At 49.6% G+C, this 20774-nt stretch overlaps 1 protein-coding gene across 11 annotated transcripts in view; it reads right to left on the reverse strand.

Annotated features, from left to right (window-relative positions):
- The window catches only part of PRPF40B (pre-mRNA processing factor 40 homolog B), a 380564-nt gene extending 362559 nt beyond the window's left edge, over window positions 1-18005 (reverse strand). For 10 of the 11 annotated variants that reach the window (XM_063952770.1, XM_063952767.1, XM_063952765.1 and 7 more), the window contains exon 1: window positions 17836-17868. In XM_063952770.1, coding sequence (XP_063808840.1) covers window positions 17836-17853 — 18 coding nt within the window. In that variant the 5' untranslated portion in view covers window positions 17854-17868. Of the gene's footprint in view, window positions 1-17835; window positions 17869-17928 lie in introns of those variants that run through there. The other variant, XM_063952768.1, reaches the window with a different exon arrangement.
- Between the last annotated feature and the right edge of the window lie 2769 nt (window positions 18006-20774).

A 20774-nucleotide genomic window follows, 5' to 3' on the forward strand; every position in this document is an offset into this window, starting at 1 on the left:
AGATACTGTGCCCGGACGAGCGTACACAATAAGGGAGGAATTTTGAATCCCGGGTAAGACTCATACCAGCCACACCAATCACACTGTACAACCTGTGATCTGAACCCAGTTAACAGTATGATAACAGGGGAGCCTCTGAAAAGATGGCTCACAATAACAATAACCCGATTTAGTTAGCAATAACTATGTACAAGTATTGCAGATAATCCGCACTTGGGATGGGCGCCCAGCATCCACTACGGACTCCGAGAAATAGAATTATCGGTAAGTAAATTCTTATTTTCTCTATCGTCCTAGTGGATGCTGGGGTTCCTGAAAGGACCATGGGGATTATACCAAAGCTCCCAAACGGGCGGGAGAGTGCGGATGACTCTGCAGCACCGAATGAGAGAACTCCAGGTCCTCTTTTGCCAGGGTATCAAATTTGTAGAATTTTACAAACGTGTTCTCCCCCGACCACGTAGCTGCTCGGCAGAGTTGTAATGCCGAGACCCCTCGGGCAGCCGCCCAAGATGAGCCCACCGTCCTTGTGGAATGGGCTTTAACAGATTTAGGCTGTGGCAGGCCTGCCACAGAATGTGCAAGTTGAATTGTGCTACCAATCCAACGAGCAATCGACTGCTTAAAAGCAGGAGCACCCAGCTTGTTGGGTGCATACAGGATAAACAGCAAGTCAGATTTCCTGACTCCAGCCGACCTGGAAACTATATTTTCAGGGCCCTGACAACATCCAGCAACTTGGAGTCCTCCAAGTCCCTAGTAGCCGCAGGTACCACAATAAGCTGGTTCAGGTGAAACGCTGACACCACCTTAAGGAGAAACTGGGGACGAGTCCGCAGCTTTGCTCTGTCCGAATGGACAATCAGATATGGCTATGTGAGTCAAAGCCGTCAAATCTGACACTCGCCTGGCCGCGGCCAGGACCAACAGCATGGCCACTTTCCATGTGAGATATATCAAATCCACAGATTTGATTTGTTTTAAACCAATGTGATTTTAGGAATCCCAAAACTACGTTGAGATCTCCCAGTGCCACTGGAGACATCAAAGGGGGGTTGTATATGCAGTACTCCCTTAACAAACTTCTGGACTTCAGGAACTGAAGCCAATTTCTTTTCTGGAAGAAAATCGACAAGTCGAAATTTGCACCTTAATGGACCCCAATTTGAGACCCATAGACACTCCTGTTTGCAGGAAATGTAGGAATTAACCTAGTTGAAATTCTTCCGTGGAGCCTTCCTGGCCTCACACCATGGAAAATATTTTCACCTAAGCGGTGATAATGTTGTGCGGTCACCTCCTTCCTGGCTCTGACCAGGGTAGGGATGACCTCTTCCGGAATGCCTTTTTCCCTTAGGATCCGGCGTTCACCCGCCCTGGCGTCAACGCAGCTGCGGTAAATCTTGGAACAGACATGATTCTTGCTGAATCAAGACCCTTCTTAGTATCTCTTGAAGTTCCGGGTACCAAGTCCTTCTTGGCCAAACCGGAGCCACGAGTATAGTTCTTACTCCTCTCCTTCCTATCATTCTCAATACACTGGGTATGAAAGGCAGAGGATGGAACACATACACCGACTGGTACACCCACGGTGTTACCAGAGCGTCCCAGCTATTGCCTGAGTGTCTCTTGACCTGGCGCTTCATGTGGGACGCCATCATGACCACCTTTGGTCTTTCCCAACGGTTTACAATCATGTGGAAACTTCCAGATTAAGTTCCCACTTTTCCGGGTGGAATTCATACATGCTGAGGAAATCTTCCCAGTTGTCCACTCCCGGAATGAACACTGCTGACAGTGTTATCACATGATTTTTCGCCCAGCGAAAAATCCTTGCTATCATTTCCCTCCTGCTTCTTGTGTCGCCCCGTCTGTTAACGTGGGCGACTGGTATGATGATGTCCTACTGGATCAGCACCGGTTGACTTTGAAGCAGAGGTCTTCCTAGGCTCAGAGCATTGTAAATTGCCCTTAGCTCCAGTATATTCATGTGGAGAGAAGTCTCCAGACTTTACCACACTTCCTTGGAAATTTCTTCCCTGTGTGACTGCTCCCCAGCCTCTCAGGCTGGCATCCGTGGTCACCAGAACACAGTCCTGAATGCTGAACGTGCTGCCCTCTAGAAGATGAGCACTCTGCAGCCCCCACAGAAGAGACACCCTTGTCCTTGGAGACAGGATTATCCGCTGATGCATCTGAAGATGCGATCCGGACCATTCGTCCCGCAAATCCCCCTGAAAAAATTTTTTTTGCGTGAGATCTGCCGAATGGAATCGCTTCGTAAGAAGCCACCATTTTTCCCAGGACTCCTGTGCATTGATGCACTGATACCTGGTCTGGTTTTAGGAGGTTTCTGACTAGTTCGGATAACTCCCTGGCTTTCTCCTCCAGGAGAAAACCTTTTTCTGGACTATGCCCAGAATCATTCCTAGGAACAGCAGACGTATCGTCGGAAAACGGCTGCGATATTTGGAATATTTAAAATCCACTCGTGCTGTCGTAGAACTACTTTAGATAGTGCTCTTCCGACGTCCATTCTCTTGAACTTGCCCTTTTCAGGATATCGTCCAAGTAAGGGATAATTAAGATGCCTTTTTTCTTTGAAGAATCATCTTTTCGGCCATTACCCTGGTAAAGGCCCGGGGTGCCGTGGATACTTCAACGGCAGCGTCTGAAACTGATATTGACAGTTCTGTACCACGAACCAGAGGTATCCTTGTTGAGAAGGACAAATTTGGACATGGAGGTAATCCTTGATGTCCAGGGACACCATATAGTCCCCTTTTTGGTTCGCTATCACTGCTCTGAGTGACTCCATCTTGATTTGAACCTTTTTATGTAAGTGTTCAAAGATTTCAGATTTAGACTACGTCTCACCAAGCCGTCTGGCTTCAGTACCACAATATAGTGTGGAAGACTAATACCCTTTTCCTTGTTGTAGGAGGGGTACTTTGATTATCACCTGCTGGAAATACAGCTTGTGAATCTTTTCCAATACTGCCTCCCTGTCGGAGGAAGCCGTTGGTAAAGCAGACTTCAGGAACCTGCGAGGAAAAGATGTCTCGACTCTCCAATCTGTACCCCTGGGATAATACTTGTACGATCTAGGGGTCAACTTGCGAGTGATCCCACTGCGCGCTGAGACTCTTGAGACTACCCCCCCACCTCACCTGAGTCCGCTTGCACGGCCCCAGCGTCATGCTGAGGACTTGGCAGACGTGGTGGAGGGCTTCCTTTCCTGGGAAGGGGCTGCCCGCTGCAGTCTACTTCCCTTACCTCTATGTCTGGGCAGATATGACTGGCCTTTTGCCCGTTTGCCTCATGGAAACGGAAGGATTGAGGCTGAAAAGACGGTGTCTTTTTCTGCTGAGATGTAACTTGGGGTAAAAAGGTTGGATTTCCCAGCTGTTGCCGTGGTCCCCAGGTCCGATGGACCGACCCCAACTAACTCCTTCCCTTTATACGGCAATACTTCCATGTGCCGTATGGGATCTGTATCACCTGACCACTGTCGTGTCCATGACATCTTCTGGGAGATATGGACAACGCACTTATCTTGATGCCAGAGTGCAAATATCCCTCTGTGCATCTTGCGTACATATATATAGAATGCATCCTATTAAATGCTCTATATCAATAATATATTTTCAGTCAGGGAATCCGACCAAACCAACCCAGCACTGCATCTCCAGGCTGATGGCGATCGCTGGTCGCAGTATAACCACCGTATGTGTGTATATACTTTTTAGGATATTTTTCCAGCTTCCTATCAGCTGGCTCCTTGAGGGCGGCCGTATCTGGAGACGGTAACGCCACTTGATAAGCGTGTGAGCGCCTTATCCACCCTAAGGGGTGTTTCCCAACGCGCCCTAACTTCTGGCGGGAAAGGGTATAACGCCAATATTTGCTATCGGGGTAACCCCACGCTTCATCACACACTTCATTTTGTTTTATCTGATTCAGGAAAAACTACAGGTAGTTTTTTCACTCCCACATAATACCCTTTTTTTTTGGTACTTGTAGTATCAGAAATATGTAACACCTCCTTCATTGCCCTTAACGTGTGGCCCTAATGAGAAATACGTTTGTTTATTCACCGTCGACACTGGATTCAGTGTCCGTGTCTGTGTCTGTGTCGACCGACTGAGGTAAATGGGCGTTTTTAAAGTCCCTGACGGTGTTTCTGAGACGCCTGGACCGGTACTAATTGTTTGTCGGCCGTCTCATGTCGTCAACCGACCTTGCAGCGTGTTGACCTTCTCACGTAATTCTCTCAATAAGCCACCCATTTCGGTGTCGACTCCCTAGAGAGTGACATCCCCATTACAGGCAATTGCTCCGCCTCCTCACCAACATCGTCCTCATACATGTCGACACACACGTACCGACACACAGCACACACACCGGGAATGCTCTGACAGAGGACAGGACCCCACTAGCCCTTTGGAGAGACAGAGGGAGAGTTTGCCAGCACACACCAAAAACGCTATAATATATATAGGGACAACCTTATATAAGTGTTTCTCCCTTATAGCATCTTTATATATATATTAATATCGCCAATTAATGCCCCCCCTCTCTGTTTTAACCCTGTTTCTGTAGTGCAGTGCAGGGGAGAGCCTGGGAGCCTTCTCTCCAGCCTTTCTGTGAGAGAAAATGGCGCTGTGTGCTGAGGAGATAGGCCCCGCCCCTTTTTCGGCGGCCTCGTCTCCCGCTCTTCAACGGATTATGGCAGGGGTTAAATATCTCCATATAGCCTCTGGGGGCTATATGTGAGGTATTTTTAGCCAATATATAGGTTTTCATTTGCCTCCCAGGGCGCCCCCCCCCAGCGCCCTGCACCCTCAGTGACTGCGTGTGAAGTGTGCTGAGAGGAAAATGGCGCACAGCTGCAGTGCTGTGCGCTACCTTTAGAAGACTGCAAGAGTCTTCTGCCGCCGATTCTGGACCTCTTCTTACTTCAGCATCTGCAAGGGGGCCGGCGGCGCGGCTCCGGTGACCATCCAGGCTGTACCTGTGATCGTCCCTCTGGAGCTGATGTCCAGTAGCCAAGAAGCCAATCCATCCTGCACGCAGGTGAGTTCACTTCTTCTCCCCTCAGTCCCTCGTTGCAGTGATCCTGTTGCCAGCAGGACTCACTGTAAAATAAAAAACCTAAGCTAAACTTTTTCTAAGCAGCTCTTTAGGAGAGCCACCTAGATTGCACCCTTCTCGGCCGGGCACAAAAATCTAACTGGAGTCTGGAGGAGGGTCATGGGGGGAGGAGCCAGTGCACACCACCTGATCGGAAGGCTTTACTTTTGTGCCCTGTCTCCTGCGGAGCCGCTATTCCCCATGGTCCTTTCAGGAACCCCAGCATCCACTAGGACGATAGAGAAATAGAATTATCGGTAAGTAAATTCTTATTTTCTCTGACGTCCTAGTGGATGCTGGGAACTCCGTAAGGACCATGGGGATTATACCAAAGCTCCCAAATGGGCGGGAGAGTGCGGATGACTCTGCAGCACCGAATGAGAGAACTCCAGGTCCTCCTCAGCCAGGGTATCAAATTTGTAGAATTTAGCAAACGTGTTTGCCCCTGACCAAGTAGCTGCTCGGCAAAGTTGTAAAGCCGAGACCCCTCGGGCAGCCGCCCAAGATGAGCCCCTTTCCGTGTGGAATGGGCTTTTACAGATTTTGGCTGTGGCAGGCCTGCCACAGAATGTGCAAGCTGAATTGTGCTACAAATCCAACGAGCAATAGTCTGCTTAGAAGCAGGAGCACCCAGCTTGTTGGGTGCATACAGGATAAACAGCGAGTCAGATTTTCTGACTCCAGCCGTCCTGGAAACATATATTTTCAGGGCCCTGACTACGTCCAGCAACTTGGAGTCCTCCAAGTCCCTAGTAGCCGCAGGTACCACAATAGGCTGGTTCACGTGAAACGCTGAAAACACCTTAGGGAGAAATTGAGGATGAGTCCTCAATTCCGCCCTGTCTGGAAGATCAGACAAGGGCCTTTACAGGATAAAGCCCCCAATTCTGACACGCGCCTGGCTGAGGCCAGGGCCAACAACATGACCACTTTCCATGTGAGATATTTTAACTCCACAGACTCAAGTGGTTCAAACCAATGTGACTTTAGGAACCCCAAAACTACATTGAGATCCCAAGGTGCCACTGGAGGCACAAAAGGAGGCTGTATATGCAGTACCCCTTTTACAAAACGTCTGAACTTCAGGAACTGAAGTTAGTTCTTTCTGGAAGAAAATTGACAGGGCCGAAATTTGAACCTTAATGGACCCCAATTTTAGGCACATAGACACTCCTGTTTACAGGAAATGCAGGAATCGACCTAGTTGAAAATTCCTCCATCGGGGCCTTACTGGCCTCGCACCCCGCAACATATTTTCGCCAAATGCGGTGATAATGCTTTGCGGTCACATCCTTCCTGACTTGATCAGGGTAGGGATGACTTCATCCGGAATGCCTTTTTCCTTCAGGATCCGGCGTTCAACCGACCTGCCGTTAAACGCAGCCGCTGTAAGTCTCGGAATAGACAGGGTCCTTGCTGGAGCAGGTCCCTTCTTAGAGGTAGAGGCCACGGGTCCTCCGTGAGCATCTCTTGAAGTTCCGGGTACCAAGTCCTTCTTGGCCAATCCGGAGCCACGAGTATAGTTCTTACTCCCCTCCGTCTTATAATTCTCAGTACTTTTGGTATGAGAGGAAGAGGAGGGAACACATACACTGACTGGTACACCCACGGTGTTACCAGAGCGTCCACAGCTATTGCCTGAGGGTCCCTTGACCTGGCGCAATACCTGTCCAATTTTTTGTTTAGGCGGGACGCCATCATGTCCACCTTTGGTTTTTCCCAATGGTTTACAATCATGTGGAAGACTTCTGGGTGAAGTCCCCACTCTCCCGGGTGGAGGCCGTGCCTGCTGAGGAAGTCTGCTTCCCAGTTGTCCACTCCCGGAATGAATACTGCTGACAGTGCTATCCCATGATTTTCTGCCCAGCGAAGAATCCTTGCAGCTTCTGCCATTGACTGCTTCTTGTGCCACCCTGTCTGTTTACATGGGTGACTGCCGTGATGTTGTCCGACTGGATCAACACCAGCTGACCTTGAAGCAGAGGTCTTGCTAAGCTGAGAGCATTGTAAATGGCCCTTAGCTCCAGGATATTTATGTGAAATGATGTCTCCAGGCTTGACCATAAGCCCTGGAAATTTCTTCCCTGTGTGACTGCTCCCCAGCCTCGCAGGCTGGCATCCGTGGTCACCAGGACCCAGTCCTGAATGCCGACTCTGCGGCCCTCTAGAAGATGAGCACTCTGCAACCACCACAGGAGGGACACCCTTGTCCTTGGTGACCGGGTTATCCGCTGATGCATCTTAAGATGCGACTCGGACCATTTGTCCAGCAGGTCCCACTGGAAAGTTCTTGCGTGGAATCTGCCGAATGGCTTTGCTTCGTAGGAAGCTACCATTTTTCCCTGAACCCTTGTGCATTGATGCACTGAGACTTGGCTCGGTTTTAGGAGGTTCCTGACTAGCTCGGATAACTCCCTGGCTCTCTCCTCCGGGAGAAACACCTTTTTCTGAACTGTGTCCAGAATCATCCCTAGGAACAGAAGACGAGTCGTCGGAACCAGCTGCGATTTTGGAATATTGAGAATCCAATCATGCTGTCGCAACACTACCTGAGATAGTGCTACACCGACCTCCAACTGTTCCCAGGATCTTACCCTTATCAGGAGATCGTCCAAGTAAGGGATAACTAAAACTCCCTTCCTTCGAAGGAGTATCATCATTTCGGCCATTACCTTGGTAAAGACCCGGGGTGCCGTGGACCATCCAAACGGCAGCGTCTGAAACTGATAGTGACAGTTCTGTACCACAAACCTGAGGTACCCTTGGTGAGAAGGGTAAATTTGGACATGAAGGTAAGCATCCTTGATGTCCAGAGACACCATGTAGTCCCCTTCTCTTGAATTTGAACCTCTGTATGTAAGTGTTCAAAGATTTTAGATTTAAAATCGGTCTCACCGAGCCGTCCGGCTTCGGTACCACAACAGTGTGGAGTAATACCCCTTTCCTTGTTGCAGGAGGGGTACCTTAATTATCACCTGCTGGGAATACAGCTTGTGAATGGCTTCCAACACTGCCTCCCTGTCTGCTTGTAAAGCCCCAGCGTCATGCTGAGGGCTTGGCAGAGGCGGGAGAGGGCTTCTGTTCCTGGGAACTGGCTAATTTCTGCAGCCGTTTCCCTCTCCCTCTGTCACGGGGCAGAAATGAGGAACCTTTTGCCCACGTGCCCTTATGGGAACGAAAGGACTGCGCCTGATAATACGGCGTCTTCTTATGTTGAGAGGCGACCTGGGGTAAAAACGTGGATTTCCCAGCTGTTGCCGTGGCCACCAGGTCTGAAAGACCGACCCCAAATAACTCCTCCCCTTTATAAGGCAATACTTCCATATGCCATTTGGAATCCACATCACCTGACCACTGTCGTGTCCATAACCCTCTTCTGGCAGAAATGGACAGCACACTTACTCTTGATGCCAGTCGCCAAATATCCCGCTGTGCATCACCCATATATAGAAATGCATCTTTTAAATGCTCTACAGGCAATAATATACTGTCCCTATCTAGGGTATCAATATTTTCAGTCAGGGAATCCGACCACGCCAACCCAGCACTGCACATCCAGGCTGAGGCGATTGCTGGTCGCAGTATAACACCAGTATGTGTGTAAATACATTTTAGGATACCCTCCTGCTTTCTATCAGCAGGATCCTTAAGGGCGGCCATCTCAGGAGAGGGTAGAGCCCTTGTTTTGACAAGCGTGTGAGCGCTTTATCCCCCCTAGGGGGTGTTTCCCAACGCACCCTAACCTCTGGCGGGAAAGGATATATGCCAATAACTTTTTAGAAATTATCAGTTTTTTTATCGGGGGAAACCCACGCTTCATCACACACCTCATTTAATTTCTCAGATTCAGGAAAACTACAGGTAGTTTTTCCTCACTGAACATAATACCCCTATTGGTGGTACTCGTATTATCAGAAATGTGTAAAACATTTTCCATTGCCTCAATCATGTAACGTGTGGCCCTACTGGAAGTCATATTTGTCTCTTCACCGTCGACACTGGAGTCAGTATCCGTGTCGGCGTCTGTATTTGCCATCTGAGGTAACGGGCGCTTTAGAGCCCCTGACGGCCTATGAGACGTCTGGACAGGCACAAGCTGAGTAGCCGGCTGTCTCATGTCAATCACTGTCTTTTGTAAAGAGCTGACACTGTCATGTAATTCCTTCCAGCAGTTCATCCACTCAGGTGTCGACCCCCAAGGGGGTGACATCCCTATTACAGGCAATTTGCTCCGCCTCCACATCATTTTCCTCCTCATACATGTCGACACAAACGTACCGACACACAGCACACACACAGGGAATGCTCTGATAGAGGACAGGACCCCACTAGCCCTTTGGGGAGACAGAGGGAGAGTTTGCCAGCACACACCAGAGCGCTATATATATACAGGGATAACCTTATATAAGTGTTTTTCCCCTTATAGCTGCTGTATTGTTTATACTGCGCCTAATTAGTGCCCCCCTCTCTTTTTTAACCCTTTCTGTAGTGTAGTGACTGCAGGGGAGAGCCAGGGAGCTTCCCTCCAACGGAGCTGTGAGGGAAAATGGCGCCAGTGTGCTGAGGAGATAGGCTCCGCCCCTTTCTCGGCGGCCTTTTCTCCCGTTTTTCAGTGTAATCTGGCAGGGGTTAAAATTCATCCATATAGCCCTGGGGGCTATATGTGATGTATTTTCGCCAGCCAAGGTGTTTTTATTGCTGCTCAGGGCGCCCCCCCCTAGCGCCCTGCACCCTCAGTGACCGAAGTGTGAAGTGTGCTGAGGAGCAATGGCGCACAGCTGCAGTGCTGTGCGCTACCTTGGTGAAGACAGGATGTCTTCTGCCGCCGATTTTCCGGACCTCTTCTTGCTTCTGGCTCTGTAAGGGGGCCGGCGGCGCGGCTCTGGGACCGGACTCCATGGCTGGGCCTGTGTTCGATCCCTCTGGAGCTAATGGTGTCCAGTAGCCTAAGAAGCCCAATCCACTCTGCACGCAGGTGAGTTCGCTTCTTCTCCCCTTAGTCCCTCGATGCAGTGAGCCTGTTGCCAGCAGGTCTCACTGAAAATAAAAAACCTAAAACTAAACTTTTCACTAAGCAGCTCAGGAGAGCCCCTAGTGTGCACCCTTCTCGTTCGGGCACAAAAATCTAACTGAGGCTTGGAGGAGGGTCATAGGGGGAGGAGCCAGTGCACACCAGGTAGTCCTAAAGCTTTACTTTTGTGCCCAGTCTCCTGTGGAGCCGCTATTCCCCATGGTCCTTACGGAGTTCCCAGCATCCACTAGGACGTCAGAGAAATTAGAAAGAAATATTTAATTAATTGTGTTTATATGTCATCCTTAGGTTTAAATGTGTGATAAGTGACAAGATTTGCTTCTGTTTGGCCATATATTTTATGATTGGAAGCCACAAGCACTGGTTTTGCCTATTATATTGAACTTAAATAATTTTAATTGGTCCTCGACCACCAATCCAAGGCACCCCTGCAAGTGTCCCGAGGCACCCCAGGGTGCCACAGTTTGAGAACCACTGGTTTAAGGCATAAGGCAGCAATTCTCAATCTGTAAGGCTTGCTTCATATTAGGTGAAGCCTACTTAACCCAACCGTACAATTTGTATTCTAGTTACATAGCTAGTAAAATACTGTATGAAAAAACAACTAATGGTCGATTAGTCAAAGCAGAAAGTGTCAGTTGACAATTTAGCCTCACAGCTAAATATAACATTCACATACACCTATAACCCCTCAACACCCCCCTCCCCTCCCCCAACTAGCCAACACAACACACATTTTGATAATACATTTTAAAATATTTCAGATAGACGGAGGGAAAGGATTTCATGTGGCTTTCCAGCCACTCCCTGGCATTATGTGCTGCTGCTCAGCTTTCTGTCAACTAATATTCCTAGGTAAGTTTCCACCTCAGTTTTCCCTAGTTGTATTTAAGGGATCGGTATGAATGACCATGGATGGAATGCCGGTGGTCAGCATACCGACAGTGGCATCCCGTCCATCAGAATCCTGACAGTCCTCCAGAAGCCCTCTAACCCTCACCCTTTTCCTACCTTAACCCTTTGTACGTTAGCAGGGAAAGGGATACCACTGCACTAGCATATTATAGAAAAGTTCCAAATTAGAACAAAGGAAACCCCTAGTTATATTATATATCAGATATTTGAATTATATAGGGGGTGCTGCCACTGAATATATTGTTGCCAATATATAGTTATACACAAAAAGAAACAGAGAAGGATTGGACTTGAAGTGGCGCCACTTCAAGTCCAATCCTTCTCTGTTTCTTTTTGTGCCTGCCTTAACCCTCCCTTGTAGGTGCCTAACCCTAACACTCCCTTCCTCGCTGCCTAAACCTAACCCTCCCTTCCCCGCTGCCTAAACCTAACCCTCAACACTTGATGCCTAACCCTAACCTCCCCTTCTATGTGTCTAACCCTCCCTACCTGGTACCTAACCCTAACCTTCCCTACGCTTTCCCCTAACCCTAAATCCCCTTCTTTAGCTTAAACCTAACCCCCATTCCAACGCGGCAGGACACCATTGCGTCCCGCTGTCAGGACATTCGGGATGCCGGCTGTAGGTATTGTGATGCCAGCATCCCGTTCTGCGTTATGTAGACGCTGGGATAGCGTCCTTCATCGGGATGCCGGTGTCGGTATAGCGACCACCAGTATCCCGGGCATCGGTTAGGTAACTACTCACCGTATCTAATGTGTAAAGTTTTATAGTTAATGTTGTGGTCTTCGTATATAACTAATTTAAGATACATTAAAAGTCATCTGACTTTGTAATGTTCTCTAAATCTCCTGCAGCATGTTACTATCCTGATCTGTGTTAGCAATCATTACTTAGTGCCATTAGCATACATGGACACCTTATAGTCTAGGACAGGTTAGGCCAACTTGTGGCTCTCCAGCTGTTGTGAAACTACACATCCCAGCATTGCCCTGCCACAGTTTTAGCATTTCCTAATAGCAAACCTGTGGCAAGTCATAATGGGACTTGTAGTTTTACAACAGCTGGAGAGCCACAGGTTGGCCAGGCCTGGTCTAGGAAAACTGGAAGGCTATTTATAAAAAAAGATGAAAAAATGTGCAGACACTAAGGGGTATATGGACTAAGGTGCGGGTTTCTAAAAGTGGAGCATGTTGCCCATAGCAACAAATCAGATTCTACTTGTCATTTATCTAGCACCTTCTAGAAGATAATAGCTATGATCTGATTGGTTGCTACTGGCAACATCTCCAATTCTATAAACCCCCACCTTAGTAAATATAACCCCTATACTGATCTCTGTCAAACTGAGCCATTCACAATAAACACTTGTTACACAATAAACAACGATTTACCATAATATCCATTTTCCAATGTAACCCGAGAAATTGCCAGTTCTATCAACCTGCCAATTTCCCAGGTCTCAGCTCCGTGATCCTGGTCGGAAGGAGAGACAGGGACCCGGGAGTTAGTCCCGCGTAGGTTGCATTTACACTGACCAAAATCCCAGGTAAACCTGGGATTCTGATGTCAGTGGAAAAGGGATATTAAGCAGGCATGCATATTATGACATTGCCATACACTAGAAATAAATACAGTACATATCCCACTCTAATTCTGAGAATGTATTTATAAATAATTGTTTTCATCTTAAAATAGTACATCAAATTAACCAATTACAGTATCAACTGAGATGACAGTGCAGGTAAAATATAGCTAGCTTCCAAATATTATGTAATGGTCCAACCATGTCAACCCTGTATCACTTAGCATGCCTCTGAAAGGGAACCCATATCATAAACACAAGTGTGGGAAGGATAATATTTCAGCATGCTTTATATTGGACAGCATGATCTAACAACTGCAACAATACCTTTTAATACATATTAGACTATTTTTAAAGTATTGCCAGGAGGTCGGTAAAGGATTATTTTTTAAAGAATTTAACTGCATTTAAAAAAAATTAAATCTTTGCTAAATTAGTAACCTTAAAATAAACACTAAAGCAAAAATAACAGTGAAAAGTTAGGGACTATAAATTATATAGGTTACACGTTTACTTGCATACCTCTGTGAAAAGGAATACAGTTTACACCACTGGTTTCCAAACTGGTTTCTCTAGGCACCGTAACAGTCCAGGTTTTAAGGATATCCATGCTTGAGCACAAGTGGCTTAATTAGTAACTCAAGTCAATTTGATATAATCATGTGTGCTCAAGCATGGATAGCCTTAAAACCTGAACTGTTACGGTGCCTTCAGTTGAGGACTGCGTTTTCTAAACCACTGCTATAGACGGGATCCGTTTAATTTGCCAGCTGTCGGGATCCCAGCGGTCAGGATACCGACACCAGAATCCAGACAGCCGGCAATGCCGCAAGCCGGAATACTGGAGCTACAGGATTTTTCCCACTTGTGGGTGTCCACGACACCCACAGAGTGGGAACAGATCCTGTGCCACTGAGTCCGCAGCATGGCGAGCCCGCAAGTGGACTCTTTGCGCTGGCCTCACTGCCGTCATACTGGGGGTCGGAATGCCGCTTCCAGTATATTGACAGCCAGCATCCCGAACGCTGGTAAATCATACTAAATCCCTATATAGACAATCTCCTATATAATAGCCTTGTGACTCTGTGCCTGGCGTTCTAACGCTGGGCGGAGTCACAGATCTGGGTGGCTGGATGCAGGCCAGGAAAAGTCCCCTCCCTCAGTCCGCCCATCCCCACCCAGTCCCCTCCCCTTCTCCGCCCAGTCCCCTCTTTCCCTCCTCCCTGTACACTCCCTGCACCCTGGTGACACTGCAGCCGGTGAGCCTTGCGGCTGCCGCACAGTCCGGAGAAGAATGCCGTGGACGACCTCTGACTGCCGCAACCGCCCCCCCTCCCACCCGTGACACCCACAGCATTCACAACATCCGCCCCCCACCCGCGACACACACCCCGCACCCTCCCACCCGCGGCACCCACACCTGCAGCCCCTCCCCCACCTGCGGCACTCCCGCCCCTTCCCCACCCGCGCCACTCCCACCCTCTCCCCCACCCATAGCACCCACATCTTCAGCACACCCCACCCCTCCCCCACCCACGACACTCCCGCCCCTCCCCCACCTGCGGCATTTCTGCCCCACCCGTTGCACCCACACCTGCTGCACCCCCCCGCCCCTCCCCCACCTGCGGCACTCCCGCCCCACCCCCACCCGCTGCACACACCCCTTCCCCACTCACGGCACTCCCGCCCCCTCCCCCACCCGTAGCACCCACAACTGCAGCACCCCCGCCCACCCGCGGCACTCCCCCACCCACAGCACCCTCCGCCCCTCCCCCACCCGCGGCACCCACCACATCTGTCCCCCACCCACAGTACACACCCCTCCCCCACCCACACCACTCCCGCCCCCTCCCTCACCCTTAGCACCCACAAATCGCGGCACCCCCCTCCCCCACCAGCGGCACCCCAGCCCCTTCCCCACCCCCATACCCACCTCTCCCCCCCCTACACCCCCGCACCCTACACCCCACCCGCCCCCACCCGCACCACCCACAGTATCCACCACATCCGCCCCCCACCCGTAGCACCCACACTAGCAGCACCCCCCACCCGCGGCACTCCCACCCGCACCAGAAGCACCCCGCGCCCCTCCCCCACCCGCCGCACCCACCACATCCATCCCCCACCCCGGCACACGCTCCTCCCCCACCCGCGGCACTCCCACCCCCTCCCATATCACCCACAACCCGCAAAACCCCCGCCCTCCCTCACCCTTAGCACCCACAAATCGCGGCACCCCCCTCCCCCACCAGCAGCACCCCAGCCCCTCCCCCATCCCCACCCATATCTCTCCCCCCCTACACCCCCGCACCCTACACTCCACCCGCCCTTCCCCCACCCACAGTATCCACCACATCCGCCCCCCACCCGTAGCACCCACACCCGCAGCACCCCCCGCCCCTCCCCCACCCGCGGCACTCCCACCCGCACCAGAAGCACCCCGCGCCCCTCCCCCACCCGCCGCACCCACCACATCCGTCCCCCACCCCGGCACACGCTCCTCCCCCACCCTTATCACCCACAACCCGCAAAACCCCCGCACCACCCCCATACCCAACTCTCCCACCCGTTTGCACCCTCCCCCACCCGCGGCACCCCTGCACCTCCCCCACCCCCATACCCACCTTTACCCCCGCACCCTCCACCCCACCCTCACCTCCCCCACCCGCGGTACCCACAGCATCCACCACACCTGCCCCCCACTCGCGGCTCTGCTACCTGTGGCCACTGTGTGTATAAGCGGCTCTGCTACCTGTGGGCACTGTGTGTATAAGCGGCTCTGCTACCTGTGGCCACTGTGTGTATAAGCGGCTCTGCTACCTGTGGGCACTGTGTGTATAAGCGGCTCTGTTACCTGTGGGTATTGTGTGTATAAGCTGCCCTGCTACCTCTGGCCACTGTGTGGATACGTGGCTCTGATACCTGTGGCCACTGTGTGTATAAGCTGCGCTGCTACCTGTGGGCACTGTGTGTATAAGTGGTGCTGCTACCTGTGGCCATTGTGTGTATATGCGGCTCAGCTACCTGTGACCACTGTGTGTATAAGCGCCTGTTACCTATGGGAATTGTGTGTAGAAGTGGCACCGCTACCGGGGGCCATTGTGTGTATAAGCACCACTGCTACCTGTGGTCATTGTGTGTATAAACTGCTTTGCTACCTGTGGGCACGTTGTGTATAAACGTCTCTGCTACCTGTGGCCGCTGTGTGTATAAGCGGCTCTTCTATCTGTGGGTATTGTGTGTATAAGCTGGCCTGCTTCCTCTGGCCACTGTGTGGATACGTGGCTCTGCTACCTGTGGCCACTGTGTGTATAAGCGGCTCTGCTACCTGTGGGCACTGTGTGTATAAGCGGCTCTGCTACCTGTGGGTATTGTGTGTATAAGCGGCTCTGCTACCTGTGGGTATTTTGTGTATAAGCGGCTCTGCTACCTGTGGGCACTGTGTGTATAAGCGGCTCTGCTACTTGTGGGTATTGTGTGTGTATAAGCGGCTCTGCTACCTGTGGGCACTGTGTATAAGCGGCTCTGCTACCTGTGAGTATTGTGTGTATAAGCTGCCCTGCTACCTCTGGCCACTGTGTGGATACGTGGCTCCGTTACCTGTGGCCATTGTGTGTATAAGCGGCTCAGCTACCTGTGTCCATTGTGTGTATACGCGGCTCTGATACCTGTGCTCACTGTGTGTATAAGTTGCGCTGCATACACTAGCAGTATATACTACACTATGTTATTCATTGTGCCCTGCGGCCACTCTTCACGCCCTCACAAAGGGCTACGCCCCCTTGACAATCGCACGCCCTTCCCCCTTGCAATATTTACCCACTAGCATAACATTTTTTGCAGGTAATACTCCATCTAATAACAATTATAGCACAGCTGCAGCCCGTGCAGGGGTTAACAGGTCGTAGTCTCTTGCAACGGTATTTTCTCTCTAACACCTTGCCTCTCTTTGGGGGTGATTCCGAGTTGTTCGCTCGCTAGGTGCTTTTAGCAGCATTGCACACGCTAAGCCGCCGCCCTCTGGGAGTGTATTTTAGCTTAGCAGAAGTGCGAACGAAAGATTAGCAGAATTGCGAATAGAAATTTCTTAGCAGTTTCTGAGTAGCTCCAGACTTACTCAGCCATTGCGACCAGCTCAGTCCTTTTCATTCCTGGTTTGCCGTCACAAACACACCCAGCGTTTGCCCAATCACTCCCCCGTTTCTCCAGCCACTCCTGCGTTTTGCAACTAGAACGCCTGCGTTTTTCGGCACACTCCCATAAAACGGGCAGTTTCCGCCCAGAAACACCCACTTCCTGTCAATCACACTACGATCAGCACAGCGATGAAAACGCTTTGTTATGCCACAAGTAAAATACCTAACTTTTGTGTAAAATAACTACACGCATGCGCTCTGCGAACCTTGCGCATGCGCAGTAAGTGACTAATCGCTGTATAGCGAAAATCGGCAACTAGCGAACAACTCAGAATGACCCCCTTAATCCTCTCCCTACCACCCTGCCTCTCCCTATCCTTTACCGATCGCACAGCGTTTCTGTACATTCCCCCCCCCCCCCCCCCCACGCCTCTCTATCTTTTCTCAACCGGACCCCATTTCTGTATGCCCTCTATACTGCCCTGCATTTCTGTTATTTAACGGCCTGCGTATGTTCAAAGACCTGCAGGGGTTAACGGAACGTAGCCCCTAGCGACGGTGTGAAGAGCGCCCGTAGGGCGCGATGAATCACCTAGTACCCTATATGCAGCATGCATATTGTATGTAACTTTTCACAATATACCATCTGTACACTGACTAGCTTCATATTAAATAATGTAATACCCAGCACTGTATGACACTTATAACCTGCTCATACTGCAGTCTGTGCTCTATAGCACTGTCCTAATGACCCCTACAAGGATGATAACCAGACACACAGAGCAGGTAATACCCCCAGTAACACTACAAACACCCCCAGGCTGCACTGAATATCCTGCCTGCTCCATATACCAGCAGCACTGTCTGCGGTGTTCCTGCGTACAGTATAAGAGGAAGGAACCCCCAGCACCATCAGGCTCATGCTATACCCGTCTACCCCATGTTACACTACAACCCATATGCCTTCCTACTGCACACCGTGTCCCACCCCATCACAGACGGAGCAGCCGGGGGGCGCCCGATATACACCCACCAGGGTTCCATTCCCCATCTGCAATGACCACACCAAACCCTCCCGGCCAGCAGACCCCAGTAACCGGGACCCAGATAAACAAAAATCGGTTACCATCCCTGCTTCTGCCGTAAGCCGCCACAGGCCCCACCCCCTCAACAAGCTACACGCCTATTGGCAAAGACGGGCACTAGGGGGCGTGTCCAGTGGTGTAACCTGTACTGTGCCAGGGACCATCTGTCTGCTCTCCTCATACTGATGGGAGAGCTAGGGCTGCTGCTGCTGCATACAGTATACTCAGTACACAAAACTCATTACACATGCACACAGGACCATGGACTCTACACACACTGTATACTCAGTTACTGTATCGTTCTGTTAGGCAGGAGAGTTTCCCTTAGTTGCCTTTTAGTGAGCTATATGTATGAGCCAGACCTGTACCTGTTACTGACATAACTTGTAGTTTTGACAGAAGTAGGCATGGTTTTGAAACCGTTTATTAACTTAAGGTATAATTGATTACAGGGTAATAAATTGTAGGTGAGCATTATTGTAAGAAATCTAGACAATGGAAAAAAGTATGAAACCCTTGGCAATGGAGTTGCATAATGGTTAGTTGTCTGACATTTCCATGTTTAACAAATATATTCTTAATTTAATAGTAGAGACAGTAGTTTCTCATTTTCTGTATGTTAACTATATACTTTTAGGGGTACATTTACTAAGGTGGGAGTTTTTTTTTAGAACTGGTGATGTTGCCCATAGCAACCAATCAAAATATATCTTTTATATTCTAGAGGCAGCTAGATAAATGTTAAGTAGAATCCAATTGGTTGCTATGAGCAACATCACCAGTTCTAAAAAAAAAACCTCCCACCTTAGTAAATTTACCCCTTAGGGGTAAGTTTACTAAGCTCCGTGTTTGGTTGGGATGACCAACACGGTTGCATTTTCAATCTCAGAAATTTACCAAACGCCTAACACAGGATGGTTAGATCAAACAAGTATAAAACAGAGGACAGGCAGTGGTGAATTTCCCTTTAGGTACGTGAGACACGTGTCTAGGGGCAGCACTTGTTTGGGGGCGACACTTGGATGCTTGTGTTGGTACTGTCAGACCGAAATGTGCCAGTAAATGCTAAATATTTCCACTATACTGTACCATATACCATCCTGAATGTAGTGTAAATGGTAAGTCATGCACATACTGCCCCTGTAAGCTGACCTACTTAGTAAATATGTATACATAAAAATACAAAAATGTCAGTCAATTTAATAGAAAAATAAAAAAAGCCACTATCATCAAATGAGGGCTCATAACCAATCAATAAAAATAATAAAATTAGGCAGACGAGGAGCGGCCATTACTGTTGTGCCCTGGTGCACCCTAAATCCGCCCCTGAGTACAGGGATATACGATCAAATACACCATCAGCCAAACTCAGGTGGATTTCACATAGACATCAATGAAACTCAGAAATTTGCCAAGAATCGTTTCTGCAAACACACCTGTGAATACAGGGGCGGAACTGAGTTAGTTGTCGCCGTGCTCCAGCGCTGAAGGGGGCACCTGCCTTCTCCATTGTCTCACTACGGTGCCTTCCTGCTTCAAAGGAACTAGAAGAGCTACACACCGAGCAGAGGCGGAGCGCCGATCAGTATCAGCGCTGCGCTCCCCGTCTGTGACTTACTCGGCTGTGCTGTGTGTTGTTGTGGATGTCACGTGACATCCACACGCTACCCTGGCAGCTGTCTGTACTTTGACTGAAGATGGGCTGGCCTGGAGACGTGCTGTCTGTGGAGAAGGGAGTCAGGAAAGCAGCAGTTGGCACTGGCAGTCCAGAATAAGAAGTACGACACAAAGGGGGTGGGGAGTCTCACACATGGGTGGGGAGGGGGGGGGGGCATGGCTCACACAGGGGAAGGGGAGACATGGCTCATACAGGGGAAGGGGGGGGGACACATGGCTCGCACAGAATAAGGGAGGGCATGGCTCACACAGGGATAGGGTGAGATGGCTCACACAGGGACCAGGGGAAGGAGGTACATGGCTCTCACAGGGGGTGATACAGAAGATAGACGTTAAAAAGATAGACAGTCAAAAGGTTGACAGTAAAAGGTCGACAATCAAAAAATTGACAGGGTCAAAAGGTCGACACAAAAAAAATTGGTTGTTTTGTGTTTTTAAACATTTTTTACCCCAATTTGTTGAAATGCGTTTGCTCGCCACGCTTCGAGCGAGATGGCTCGCTTTGCTTGCCATAAGGTTACTAAAGGTAATAGTTTGTGACATGGATAGTAAATGCAGCAAAGGTTGTACAAATGTAAAAAACATGTGTCAACCATACGTCGACCTTTTGACCCTGTTGACCTAATGCATGTCGACCATTAGTGGTCAACCTATTGACTGTAGACTTTATGGGGGAGATTCAAATGTTTGAAAAGTCAGTTGGGAGTCTGTTTTTTCCTATCTAATAGACAGGAAAAAAGACACCCAACCGACTTTTCAAACATTTGAATCTCCCCCTTTTAGTGTAGATCTATCAACCGGATACCATATAGTATAGAAAGGTCTGTAATGCAGTGTAGGGTACAATGGGGTCTGTAATGTATGGTAGGGTACAAAGGGGATAGTAATTTTGTGTTGGGTATAAATGGGTCAGTAGTTTAATATAGGGTATAGAGGTGTCAATGATATAGTATAGGGCAGGCATGTCCAAACTGCGGCCCTCCAGCTGTTTTGAAACTACATATCCCAGCATGCCCTGACACAGTTTTGCTGTCAGAGAATGCTAAAGCTGTGTCAGGGCATGCTGGGATATGTAGTTTCTCAACAGCTGGAGGGCCGCAGTTTGGACATGCCTGGTATAGAAGTGTCAGTGATTTAATGTAGGGTATAGAGGGGTCAGTGATGTGTGTGTGTAGGGGGGTATAGAGGAGTAAGTTAAAATAATACTTGC

Source organism: Pseudophryne corroboree, chromosome 2, assembly GCF_028390025.1.
Source record: "Pseudophryne corroboree isolate aPseCor3 chromosome 2, aPseCor3.hap2, whole genome shotgun sequence".
NCBI classification, from domain to species: Eukaryota; Metazoa; Chordata; class Amphibia; order Anura; family Myobatrachidae; genus Pseudophryne; species Pseudophryne corroboree.